At 40.7% G+C, this 14,222-nt stretch overlaps 1 protein-coding gene across 1 annotated transcript in view; it reads right to left on the bottom strand.

Annotated features, from left to right (window-relative positions):
• SPAG6 (sperm associated antigen 6) overlaps positions 1-14,222 on the bottom strand; it is a 161,758-nt gene that overhangs the window by 23,120 nt on the left and 124,416 nt on the right. Inside the window, exon 9 of the mRNA XM_056519273.1 lies at positions 2,396-2,512. Coding sequence (XP_056375248.1) covers positions 2,396-2,512 — 117 coding nt within the window. The remainder of the gene's footprint in view (positions 1-2,395; positions 2,513-14,222) is intronic.

Here is a 14,222-nt window from a genome sequence, read left to right as displayed (position 1 = left end):
GGGGATTGTGATTGTGTATACAGGGGAAGCGTACTGCTCACAAACCAGCTGAAGCTGGGGAACACAGTGCTGGCAAGGTCACAGAGAATATGACAGGCTGGTAATTTAAAATTAATAAATAAATGAATGAATGAATAAGCTGGGAATAATTTTTAAGTGAAATTATTGTCATATATTACTAAAGCTAATGCCAGAATGAATTAGCCTGAAGAGGAGCATTTTCCTTTTTGCACTTTCATATTTTCCACCTCACTTTCTAAAAATCAGAACTCTTACAATTTTGCACCTAGGCTTGTTTTTTGCGTGACCAATTGTACTTTGTAATTACATCAATCATTTTATCACAGAATCTACAGCAAAACCAGAAAAAAATATTTATGGGGCAAAATTGGAAAAAAAGGTAATTTTGTAACTTTGGGGGCTTCTGATTCTATGCAGTGCACTTTTTGGTAAAAATAACTACATGCACTAAAATGAGTATGTTTAAAATTGTCATCTTCTGACACCTATAACTTTTTAGTTTTTCAGTATACGGGGATGTATGATGGCTAATTTTTGGCGCCGCAATCTGACGTTTTTATTGGTACCATTTTTTACTTTGACAGCACTTATTTTTCCTTTTTATACATTTTTATAGGGTATACAAAGTGACCAAAAATATGCAATTTTGGACTTTGGAATTTTTTTTACTTGTACGCCATTCACCGGGCGGTTTAATTCACATTATATTTTTAAAGTTTGGACATTTACGCACGGGATGGTACCACATATGTTTATTAAAATTTTTATTTTTTTATTGGAAAAGGGGGGCGATTCAAACTTTTATTAGGTCCCCCCATAGGGGACTATTACATGCAATCCTTAGATTGCATACACTGAACAATGCTATGCCATAACATATTAATCAACTTTGATCTTGGCGTCTAAAGGGTTAATATCGGACATCAGCTCGATCGGCGATGTCAGGTATTAGCCGTGGATCCTGATTGCTGATAGTTACTGGGACCCACCGGGTATAAAGCGCGCTCAGCTCCTGAGCATGCTTCACATAACGGGAGCTGGCACTAGATGTAAATATACGTCCATTGTTGTTAAGGGGTTAAAGAATAGGGGGAAATGGATTGTAAACTCTAGTATTTAGAAACAAAAAGGAGTGAATTCATAAAAAATTATTTTTAAAGAATAAATAATATAAACGTTTGTCAGTCAGAAATTCCAAAAGTTTGGATTGCACCCGGTCTCAGTCCGGAGATATGCTGTGATTGCAAGTTGTAGCCAGAAACAGAGCACTTCACTACCCAGCTGTCAGTCAATTTTGACTAATTCACCCTATAGACTAGTGTCTCTCAACCAGGGCGCCTCCAGCTGTTGCAAAACTACAACTCCCAGCATGGGACAGTGCTTGGGAAACACTGCCATAGACTATAATTGAGTGAATGAGTTGGATTGGGCGCCCGGCAAGTGAAGCACACTGCCACACACTTCAGACGGCTATTAGTCACTATAGCAGTGGGTCACAGGACTAAGACCCAATGCTATATACACTTTTGACAAATCTTGACAACATACCAAAAGTTTCTATTATTGACACATATGTTTTAGGTAATTTGATGCTTTGATGCTATGTAAAATAATAATAATAAAAACAATTATAATAATAATAATAATAATTTATTGTTGTTATTGCTATCAATAATAATAATTATTATTATGTGGAAAAGTGAATACTTACATCATAATTAGTTTTTTTTGTTTTTTTTTGTAATAGTGCACAGAAAAAAAAGTTTTCATATACTTTAAAAAAGGAGTGAAAAGCAACAAAAAATGCAAATAAAACGGACGGCAAAATAAAGATAAAAATTAAAAATGTAAAGCAACTATGAAAATAAATGGTGAATGGATGACACAACATAAACCCTGCTACTGCTATATAATACATGACAATAATAAAAAAAAAAAACACACTACCTGTACAGATGCCAAAACATTTTACTAAAGAGGTGGCGGCTGATGGTTCTGATGGTTTCTTTTGGCAGCAATGTGTTCTACAATATCAATTTTCCACGTAAAAATGATCACAGGGAATCCTGTAACATCAAACGTCAGGCGGTGTGTGTATGACCTAGTGCTGGATACTAACCTTCTGCCCTCTGAGTGGGACATTTAAGATGAATAATAACGCGCCTTGGGGCATGTTGACACACTTTTCTGGAGCTAAAAGACACTAAGCCTTTGGCACAATCTTGTAGCATTCCTGGGAAATTTAATCCTTTAATGTACACCCTGGATCACACATCTCATGCATGTAATGCTTGGCTGGAAGTGAAATGAATGAATGAGCGACGACGCGTTTTATGAACAATTCCTGGAGCGAGGTTACGCTGCCCGGTCTTACCTTACTGAACTGGCCGACCACGTGCTTCAGTATGTTGGGCGGAGCGTCGTGCAGCAGGGGCTCGAGTGCAGGCAGATGGGTGCATTTCTGCAGGATGTTTTTCAGGGCTTTCTTTGCCTGGTGAGTACAAACAAAATGAAAATTAGGAGGCATCTGGCTTAGACAATGACAAGGATTTGCAGTCATTCAGGTCCTACATTCCAGGAATTCAGACTGTCAGGTCATGCTTGTGTTCCTCCCAGTCTCCTGTTAACTCTTTGCACACTGACTGATTTCTCTATTAATCACATTTAAGACAAACAGGCTCCAAAGTCACTGGAGGAAAAAAACACTTTTAGCTACATCCATATTAGACGTGAACACTGGTAAAAGACCTATATAGCTACTATTTGGCTATGTTCACATGCAAAAACTTCTGTGCGGTATTCCGCATGGAGATTCTGCAGCAGCAGAGTCCCATTGATTTCAATGAGATTCTGCTGCGCCGTGCATATAGCAGAATTTACGCGCTAGAAAAAGCTGACGCGGGAATTCAAATTCCGGTGTCCGCAGAAAGAATGGACATGTCCATTCTTTCCATGGGCTCTGTAAGTAACGCATTTCCGTATATGAAACGGCGCATTGCCAAGCAATCCGCATGGAGATTCTCCGTGCAGACATTCCTGTGTGAACATTGCCATACAGCTCCAAACAAAGGATATCCATTAAGTTTGTCTAGACTCCTCCGTGGCAAATCTATCCAGTTATAAGACTTCATTCACCCAGTGGGAATTCTGCTATTCCATTCAAATTCTGCACAGAAAAGCACACTGCGGATTTTTCAAATTTGGACGAATTCTGGAGGAATTTCTGTGTGCTCAAAACACGGAATTCCACCGAAATTCAAAGCCCCATTGACTTCAAAGGGATTCCGCTGAGGAATTCTGCAAAATTAAAGACAGGTCTTCTATTTTTGGGGGATGCAGAATTTCAGTGGTGGAATTTCCACTGTGTAAATGGGACAGCGGAATCCCATTAAACATAATAGAGGAGATTTATCAAAACCTGTCTAGAGGAAAAGTTGCCCATAGCAAACAATCAGCTATCTTCTTTCATTTTTAACAAGGCCTGTGCAAAATGAAAGAAGCGATCTGATTGGTTGCACAGATTTGGATAAATCTCCCAGTAAATTTCAGCGGAATTTCTGGCAGAATTAATCCAACTTGTGAGCATAGCCTAAAACAGCACATTCCCTTCCTTCATAATGTTATATAAGTAGGCATATTTGCCATTCAGGGGTTTGGAAAAGCTGGATGACAACCCCAATGGAGGTCATGTTGCTTAATGCCAAACAGCAACTATAAACAAATAGAACTAAGAAATGGAAAGGTCTGGTTTGGATTATATTACAAGTCATGTTTCAATGCTCTTTTATGAGTCAGACATTGATTTACAAGGTAGCTACCTATAGGTGGCACTAGAGACAGAGTTTTCTTTCTTGCGGAAAGCTTATTTGCATACTTTCCCCCCATCTAGCATTGCTTGTAATACACCATACAGAGATGGATCTCCTCTTCAAGAACCAGTATTCCCAGAGGTGCACCCAAAGCTGCTCTGTATGAATTATGGGAAAGAACCCTAAAACAGCTGTCAAATGGTGGGAATCTCTGCTTTGGACAATATCCCTAGTCATGTTTTAAAGGGCTTTTCAGAGGAAACCCTCCTAAAAGGGGCTTTTTTGGACAGGTCAGTGTTCCCCAACCAGGGTGCCTCCAGCTGTTGCAAAACTACAACTCCCAGCATGCCCGGAGTTGTAGTTTAACAGTTTGAGGCACCCTGGTTGGGAAACAATGGGATAGGCCATCAACCGCTGATCTGCAGGGTGCAATACCCTGCTGCCACCACTACACAATGCACGGTGCCAAAGCTCCCAGCGCCGCACACTGAATACATCCAGGTGCCCCCTGCCAATCAGCTATTGATTTCCAACGCTCTCGTATGGGTGGGACAGTGTTGCCACAAGAGATAGTTTTTCTTTTACTTTTTCTCATAATCATTGCCTGTAAGACTCCTTCCCCAGCTGGAACCTGAACCCATAAGAAATAGCTGAAGAAAATATTAAAAAATCTTCCAGACATGAAATACGGAAAACCTGGGAGGACATGCTGCACATTTGAAGAATTCAGCGGGCTCTAGGACCACTCGGAAAAGTGCTGTATCATAGACGCCAATGCATTTCTGAGCGAAATCAGCAAAAATAGTCAAGTCTATTCATTCTACGGATGCCGCAATTGGGAAATTCCACCGTGTACGCAGTGCAGCAGAATCCCACTGAAATCCTTTGCAGCGGAATGTCCGTGTGGAATTATCTGGCGGAATTCCGCACGGACATTCCGCTGTGTGACCATACCTTTAGGATTCTTTCCCACGTGCATATTGTGCAGTGAATGGGTAGAAAAATCAGCGGCAGAAAATCTGCAACAAAATATGCTTGTGTGAACATACCCTAACAATAAACTTTCAATTCTTGTAGAGAAAACTCATTAATATCAGTATAATCACAGATATGATTACAGTGAAAGGTCACACCAGTATATAGATAAAACAGGATCAGGCCATTCACAACCGATGATGGTCACAGCGCCCCTCCTACCACACCCTGTAAACGGACCTCTGCACAGGTCACATAGCATGCCCACAACAATTTCCCATAGAAGTCAATGAATCAGCACACCTAGAAAACTCTCCCATAGAATTCAATAATTCCCTTTCCGACTACAGGTTCCTATGGTCCACAAGGCATTTCTCTAAACCAGAGCTTTCCAAACTTTTCATGTTGGTGACACACTATTTAGAAAAGCATAATTTCGCAACACAGTAATTCAGTCTTAGGATCGTGCATAAGGATCATACTCCCACCTGCTGTGATTGAAACACTTCCACTGTTTCACCCGACTTACACATGCTGCGTATGATCCCTCGTCTGCGGTGTGAATACGACAAAAGGGGAAGCAATAAAAATACATGCAAGTTGATATTGCAATTTTTTGCTTAACACACCTACACACTGCAGGCTACACACTAGCAGTTTGGAATGCTCTGTTCTAAAGAGTGTTAAAAACAGCCCTGGAAATATGTCGACTCAAACTATTACCTAAAGGGTATGTATCAACAATATTTATGTTTATTTATTTTTGTACTAATTAAAACCAGACACTGATAAATTCTTGTTTTGTTTTTTTTTAGTCTCCGTTATTTTCTTGTTACATATCATTATCATTTTTTTTTTAATTCTATTTCTGTACCTCAATATGGGGGGGGGGGCATATTGAGGTAAAGAAATAGAATAAAAAAAAATAATGATATGTAACAAGAAAATAACGGAGACAAAAAAAAAAAAGAAAAAACAAGAATTTATCAGCATCTGGTTTTAATTAGTACAAAAATAAATAAACATAAATATTGTTGATACATACCCTTTAGGTAATAGTATTCGTAGAGGTTGGGAAACAGAACCAGACTGAGTGGTACGGAGAAGGCAAGGTGATGGGTTTTACGTCTGGCCTCCACCCACTTTAAGCATCAGCTGTTAGTCAGCCTACACATACTCTGTACTTCATTTGGATCCGTAATCCCCCAAGAATGTAACACCTCTGATCTGGGCATCGTGGGCCTTCAATGCCAGCTGATATTTTTCTCTGTATTCACACATTTAACTCTTTCCCAATAAATGCTTTCTTTTTATTACCGGAGTATAACTAGGGTCAGATTTAGGATGGATACATTCTCTATGAAGTTATAGTGGAACTTCAGGAGGTAAACAAGTGAAGGTGAAAAGCTTTTCGTTCATAGATGGACCGTTGCACACAGGAGGGCAGCTGCCCAATTTTGTTTGCTTACACTAGTGTTTGCCAACCAGGGGGCCTCCAACTATTGCAAAACTACAACTCCCAGCATGCCTGGACAGCCGAAGGCTGTCCGGGCATGCTGGGAGTTGTAGTTTTGCAACAGCTGAAGGTACCCTGGTTAAAAAACACTGGCTTACACCACACTCACATGCTTTCTCTAGATATGCTTCCCTCTTGTATGTTCAGGAAATGGCCTTTAAGTATCACAGATAGGGAGGGAGTTATGATTTAGTTTATATATATTTATTTAAGTGATAATATAATATATATTATACGTATATACATATACACATTTTATATATATTACATATAAATATATAAATGTATAATGAGATACATATAAATTACATATAAATATATACGTATATATACATATATATATATATATATATACACATACACACTGCTCAAGGGAACACTTAAACAACACAATGTAACTCCAAGTCAATGACACTTCTGTGAAATCACACTGTCCACTCAGGAAGCAACACTGATTGACAATCAATTTCACATGCTGTTGTGCAAATGGAACAGACAACAGGTGGAAATTATAGGCAATTAGCAAGACACCCCCAATAGAGGAGTGGTTCTGCAGGTGGTGACCAAAGACCACATCTCAGTTCCTATGCTTCCTGGCTGATGTTTTGGTCACTTTTGAATGCTGGAGGTGCTTTCAGTCTAGTAGTAGAATGAGATGGAGTCTACAACCCACACAAGTGGCTCAGGTAGTGCAGCTCATCCAGGATGGCACATCAATGCAAGCTGTGGCAAGAAGGTTTGCTGTGTCTGTCAGTGTAGTGTCCAGAGCTTGGAGGCGCTACCAGGAGACAGGCCAGTACATCAGGAGACCTGGAGGAGGCCGTAGGAGGGCAACAACCCAGCAGCAGGAGCAAGGAGAGCACTGCCAGAGCCCTTCAAAATGACCTCCAGCAGGCCACAAATGTGAATGTATCCACTGAAATGGTCAGAAACAGACTCCATGAGGGTGGTATGAGGGCCAGACATCCACAGGTGGGGGTTGTGCTTACAGCCCAACACCGTGCGACAATAAGCATTTGCCAGAGATCACCAAGACTGGCAAATTTGCCACTGGCGCCCTGTGCTCTTCACAGATGAAAGCATGTTCACACTGAGCACGTGACAGACGTGCCGGAGTCTGGAGACACCGTGAAGAACATTCTACTGCCTGCAACATCCTCCAGCATGACTGGTTTGGCAGTGGGTCAGTAATGGTGTGGGGTGGCATTTCTTTGGGGACCGCACAGACCTCCATGTGCTTGCCAGAAGTAGCCTGACTGCAGAGATGAGATCCTCAGATCCCTTGTGAGACCATATGCTAGTCCGGTTGGCCCTGGGTTCCTCCTAATGCAAGACAATGCTTGACCTCATGTGGCTGGAATGTGTCCGCAGTTCCTGCAAGAGGTAGGCATTGATGCTATGTACTGGCCCGCCTGTTCCCCAGACCTGAATTCGATTGAGCACATCTGGGACATCATGTATCGCTCCATCCACCAACGCCACGTTGCACCACAGACTGTCCAGGAGTTGGCGGATGCTTTAGTCCAGGTCCGGGAGGACATACCTCAGGAGACCGCCACCTCATCAGGAGCATGCCCAGGCATTGTAGGGAGGTCATACGGACACGTGGTGGTCACACACACTACTGAGCCTCATTTTGTCGTGTGATTTTGTTGTCAGCACATTCAACTATGTAAAGTCTAACGTATTTAATACGATTAGTTCATTCATTCAGATCTAGGATGTGTTATCTTAGTGTTCCCTTTATTTTTTTGAGCAATATATATCTCCCCTCAAGGAAACAGCACCAATCACGAGGTCCGGGTTAAATGCAGGCTAAAAGATCTTTATTGCATCAGATCATAAAGTGCACTTCATGCTCTGATGCAATAAAGATCTTTTAGCCTGCATTTAACCCGGACCTCGTGATTGGTGCTGTTTCCTTGAGTGGAAAGTTGTATTTGAATCCAGCATGGCACGCTGGGGGATACTGAACGCCAGCCGGTGATTAAATCTCCAAGAGTCTATCTATATATATCATATATCCTATATATCATACATATATATTATGTTTACAAATTGGTCACCTCCATCAAAATCCAAATAATTGGACATGCTGGCCCTGTGCACATAGAGAAAAATAGAATAAAAAAGTGACTAAAATAATGAAGTCTATGGCCACCTTTCAGTAGAGTGATGTAATATATGTTATTACAGCTATGCTGCAGATTTGGTAATTGCAGTAATTTAATAGCGCCAACAACCCAGGTGGTCACGCCACCGTGTAGAAGGCACATTCCTATAAATAGTATTTAAAGGGGACGTTTCATGTATGAAGTTAAGTGTACATGTCGTCAACAAAAAAACTTTTCACATAATGTAGATAATACCATTACATGTATATTTGTAATATAAATTGATTAAAAAATGTTAAATATTTTTGTCCCTACAGTTATTGCCTGTGTGTCTCTGTGAGGAGTCCAAATACAGGAAGTGTGGGTGAACAAGCAGGGCTCTGTACACTGAGGACAAGCAGGGCTCTGTACACTGAGGACAAGCAGGGCTCTGTACACTGAGGACAAGCAGGGCTCTGTACACTGAGGACAAGCAGGGCTCTGTACACTGAGGACAAGCAGGGCTCTGTACACTGAGGACAAGCAGGGCTCTGTACACTGAGGACAAGCAGGGCTCTGTACACTGAGGACAAGCAGGGCCCTGTACACTGAGGACAAGCAGGGCTCTGTACACTGAGGCTCTATGAAATTCTCCCAGCTCACACATCCGGATGAGAGGCACATATGCAAAAGCTGCAGGGACAGCATTTTTTCAACCAAAAATATACACATTTTTAACCAATGTATATTACAAATATACATATATTGTTATTATCTGCATCTTATAAAAAGATTTTGTTGACAAAAGGTACACTAAGTTTCCTAAATTAGATGTAAAAGATAATGGGGGAGATAATCGAAACAGTCAAAACAAACTGTCTTTGCTGCCCCTAGCAACCATTCAGACCTCTGCTTTAATTTTAACAGAACAGTTTAAGAAATCTGAGAACTGATAGGTTGCTTTGGGCAACAAAGACAGTTTTTGGTTTGTTTGCTTTTATTATTTTTTATTTTTTTGTTAGCATAAAACTGCCCCAAATCTGCAGATTTGATGTTGTGTTTACCTATTTAGTTTAAAATGAACTCTGCAGCATAAAATCTGTAGGCAGGATACTGTATGTGTGAATAGACCCAAAAAATGGATAAAAACAATAAAAGAGTGCATACTTGCCTCGCTCACTGTTTCTAGTCCCCGCTGTGCTTCCTTTCAGCCAGCATTCAAGTAGTAGTAGTAGTAGTAGTAGTAGTAGTATGGAGACTTTTTTTTAGTTAAGCCAAAAACTTTTAAAGATGTTGTGGTTGTTTATGTTATTTTATTTTTTTGCAAAGGAAATGTGTCATGAGCAAATTACCTATTTGAATAAAATGTAAAGTGTAAAGTTATTAAGAATTTTTGGTGATTTATTTTTCCCTAAAATCTTAAAGGTGTACTCCGGTGGAAAACTTTTTTTCTTTAAATCAACTGGTACCAAAAAGTTAAACAGATTTGTAAATTACTTCTATCTTAATCCTTCCAGTACTTATTAGCTGCTGAATACTACAGAGGAAATTCTTTTCTTTTTGGAACACAGAGCTCTCTGCTGACATCACGAACACAGTGCTCTTTGCTGACATCTCTGTCCATTTTAGGAACTGACCAAAGAAGCATATGTTTGCTATGGGGATTTTCTCCTACTCTGGACAGTTCTTAAAATGGACAGAGATGTCAGCAGAGAGCACTGTGTTCCAAAAAGAAAAGAATTTCCTCTGTAGTATTCAGCAGCTAATAAGTACTGGAACGATTGAGATTTTTTAATAGAAGTCATTTACAAATCTGTTTAACTTTCTGGCACTAGTTGATTTAAAAAAAAAAAAAAGTTTTCCACCAGAGTACCCCTTTAAACTACTAATCATAATGGGTAATCTGCCTCATACTCCTCCTGACACAGTAACCTTTGCGCATGTCATAGAGCATGCCCTCTACACTCTCCCATAATATTCATTAAACATATCCAAATTATTGTTACAGATGGTCCATGTAACTGTGTAAAACATAACTCTGCTGTCAACATCAGCTTATACACACTGGTTGCTTCAAAAAAAAAAAAAAAAAAAAAATCCCACGGCTGTATTTAAGATACGCATTTCTGTCCTGCAATATCTGTATAGCAAGTGCAGCAGGGTTTGCACTAATTGGCAACAGTAATAAACAGAAAATAACTGACTGAGAAATGCAATATACTACTAAGAACATACATTGCCGAATTCTGCATGAAAATTCTGTATGAATTTATACCCAATACATCTCAATGGGATTCCGCTGTCCCATTCACACAGCAGAATTTCTGCTGCAGGTCTTCCATTGAAGTGAATAGACAATTCATTTCTGTGGAATTTACTGCAGAATTTTCATTCAGAATTCCTTTCAGAAATTCTGCCGCGTGAACATAGCCTAACACTGTCCTTAGTTCTCCTTTCAGTTGGATCCACTTCTGCCTTTGGCACATTTTCTGCTGCAGAAGATCTGAAACAAATCTTTAATCTGTGTTCCTTCCTTTAGGGGGTGTTTTTATTGTGATTATTAAATATAAAGCCAGGAATGACTAAATGCACGTATAAATATTTTTTCTCCATATTATGAACTGTTCAGTATGTTCAAATCTGACAGGTGTGAATGGGGCTTACAGTAAAGTATCCTTGCCCCAGAGCCTAGTGAGTCAGTGACATTTAAGTGTATAGTGTATTATATTACTAGCCTGCCTTACCTAGGCTACCAGTGTTATAACAAAGCTGTGATTTTACTCTCCGCCCTCTGCTTTGTCCCAATCTACACAGCAAAGCTTACAAGTAAGCTGCAGGAAAGTAAACATGTCAGCGTAATGTGTACAAAGAGCCAGTGTTAGTAGTCACATTTAACAAAAATTTGGTAAAAAATTGGTAAAATATTGATAATAAAACTTTAATAATGTAATTATTTTTGATGATACATTGCACAAATATTATGTATGCTGCTCTATCCATTAATGAAATCGGCTCAGGGAACATCTAACTTCAGTTGGATAGACCAAGTAATCAGACTGCTGAATAGAAATGGGTGTGGAGCCCCAGGCTATTGCCAGGTTTGCCTTCCCCCAATTAATACCTGCCCTGTAATAGCCACTAGTATGTAGGCCCTGGGCAGATATCTGTAAATTAAGGTCATGCATTGCTCCAGCTGACAATAAAGACGCAAATGCAATAATTTCAGAGCTACAAAAGATCCTTTACAATGTTTGTATTAAAAATGTTAGATATCCACTTTCAAATGCTTTCTTAATCATAGTAAATAAATCCCAGCTGCTTATTTGGTATAAGCCTGGGAGTAGCCTGCCAAGAAGAGTGAAGGAGGGGGCACAGCAGGGTTTATTTAAAAGGATCTTACAGCAAAGTTTCCTCAAGCCAAATGGGGTAGAGACTGGACATACAGTACATAAGAATTCCAGGCCGATTACCTATTTTCAAACAAAGCTTGTAAGGGTATATGAAATAAATAATTTTTCTTCAGATTATTACACATTTATTTTAGGCTGACGACCAGAACCACATGGCGTGTTTTTTTTTTGTTTTTTTTTTTGTAAATTTGCAAGAAAGCAAAGTTTTGCAAATCGTATCCTGTAGATTTACTGGAAAAACTCTGCACAGAAAACAGAGCATGCCATGAATATTTAAATCCACAAAATGCTCCTTCTGTTGTGGAAATGCTGCAGATGTCTGATGTGGATTTCACCTTTTGAAATGCACAGTTAGCAAATGTTGCCACCGATTCACCACGGATATGGCCTGAAGGTTCTGAGAGGTGAACTCTGCAGTGTAACGCTAGTGTAATACCCCTGGTTTGCAACCACCAGCATACTATGTGTCCTGGCTCTTACCTGCGTCAGATGGCATTCTCTGTGTTATGTCTCTGCTGTGTACCGGGCCTTCCTCCTCTAGATTCTCTCCTGCTGCTTTGGCCATTGCTATGTTTAGGGTCAGATATTTAGGGCCAGTGTGCGCTCTCTAATGGATCCTCCTCCAATCGCTGCCAAGCACCACCTATAACAGAGCACTTTTCCCTTCCTGTGGTGCCTGAGCAATAGAGTAGTTCCTGCATAGTGAAGGTATCTGTATTCTGTCTGCTCATCCATGTTCCTGACCTGAGCGTGTTTCTGAACTGCTTTAGCCTTATGCCTTGGTTCCTGTCTGATTCTAATGTACCTGACCCAGATTGTCGACCACACCTCTGTCTGGTGCTCCATCTGGCTGCACTTGAGCTAGTCAGCTCTGGTGTTCTTACAGCTACATCTCTGCTAGAAAAACCTAGTCAGTTCTGCTTCATCTGACTCTGCTGCTGCGGTTAAAGGGGTACTCCGCCGATAGCATCTTATCCAAAGCATAGGGGATAAGATGTCAGATTGCTGGGGTTCCGCCGCTGGGGACCCCCGGGATCTCGGCTGCAGCATCCCGCTATCATTACTGCACAGAGCAAACTCACTCTGTGCGTGATGTCACGGCTCCGCCCCTCATGATGTCACAGCTCCGCCCCTCGTGATGTCACAGCTCCGCCCCCTTAATGCAAGTCTATGGGAGGGGCCATGATGGTTGTGACTTCACGAGGGGGCGAAGCCGTGACGTCACGTTGCTCCGGCCCCTGTATCGCCGGTCATTACACAGAGCGAGTTTGCTCTGTGCATTAATGATAGTGGGGTGCTGCAGCCAAGATCCCGGGGGTCCCCAGTGGTGGGACCCCCATGATCTGACATGTTATTCCCTATCCTTTGGATAGGGGATAAGATGCTAGGGGCAGAGTACCCCTTTAAATCCATCTAAAGTGTCTTCCCGACCACTTGCATTCTAGTCTGCTAGGCCACTTAACCAGGACCACTCTTGTGGCAGTGACCTGGTGTCTCCCCTGCGGCTAAGACCAGCTTCCTCATCCTGGAATGGGATAAAGAGTTAAAATCAAGGGAACATTTAGACTCTGCTCCAAAGTTTGGCCCACAATCAACCCGTTAAAGGGGTACTCCCGTGGAAAACTTTTTTTTTTTATCAACTAGTGCCAGAAAGTTAAACAGATTTTTAAATTACTTCTATTAAAAATTCTTAATCCTTCCAGTACTTTTTAGGGGCTATATACTACAGAGGAAATGCTTATCTTTTTTGATTTCGCTGATGTCATGACCACAGTGCTCTCTGCTGACCTCTGCTGTCCATTTTAGGAACTGTCCAGAGCAGCATATGTTTGCTATGGGGATATTCTCCTGCTCTGGACAGTTCCTAAAATGGATAGCAGAGGTCAGCAGAGAGCACTGTGGTCATGACATCAGCAAAATAAAAAAAGATAAAAATTTCCTCTGTAGTATATAGCCCCTAAAAAGTACTGGAAGGATTAAGATATTTTAATAGAAGTAATTTACAAATCGGTTTAACTTTCTGGCCCCACTTGATTTTTAATAAAAAGTTTTCCACTGGAGTACCCCTTTAAGTGGCACAGCGACTCTAAGATGGTTGTGGAGTTATAGCTTGCTTTATCTTTGTACCTGTTCCTAGAACAGTTTCTTATTGAAGACTATAAATGCCATTATTGTGCTTTTACACAACCTGTATACTGACAGGAATGTTCATTTCAGATTATGGTCTCATGTAAAAGGCCCTGCAATTGTATCTTTTCTACGGGTATAAAAATTGCCATTTGTTGGCAGCACATCTCCTCATGTAAACAGCAGACGTGAACGACTGCATAAGCAACTGTACATGTGACTTTTTTTTTTTTTTTTTTTTTTGAGACCTGGACCAAACAAATGGTCCTTT

The sequence above is a fragment of the Hyla sarda genome, chromosome 5, assembly GCF_029499605.1.
Source record: "Hyla sarda isolate aHylSar1 chromosome 5, aHylSar1.hap1, whole genome shotgun sequence".
Classification (NCBI taxonomy): Eukaryota; Metazoa; Chordata; class Amphibia; order Anura; family Hylidae; genus Hyla; species Hyla sarda.
This window is presented reverse-complemented; position numbering and strand designations above follow the sequence as displayed.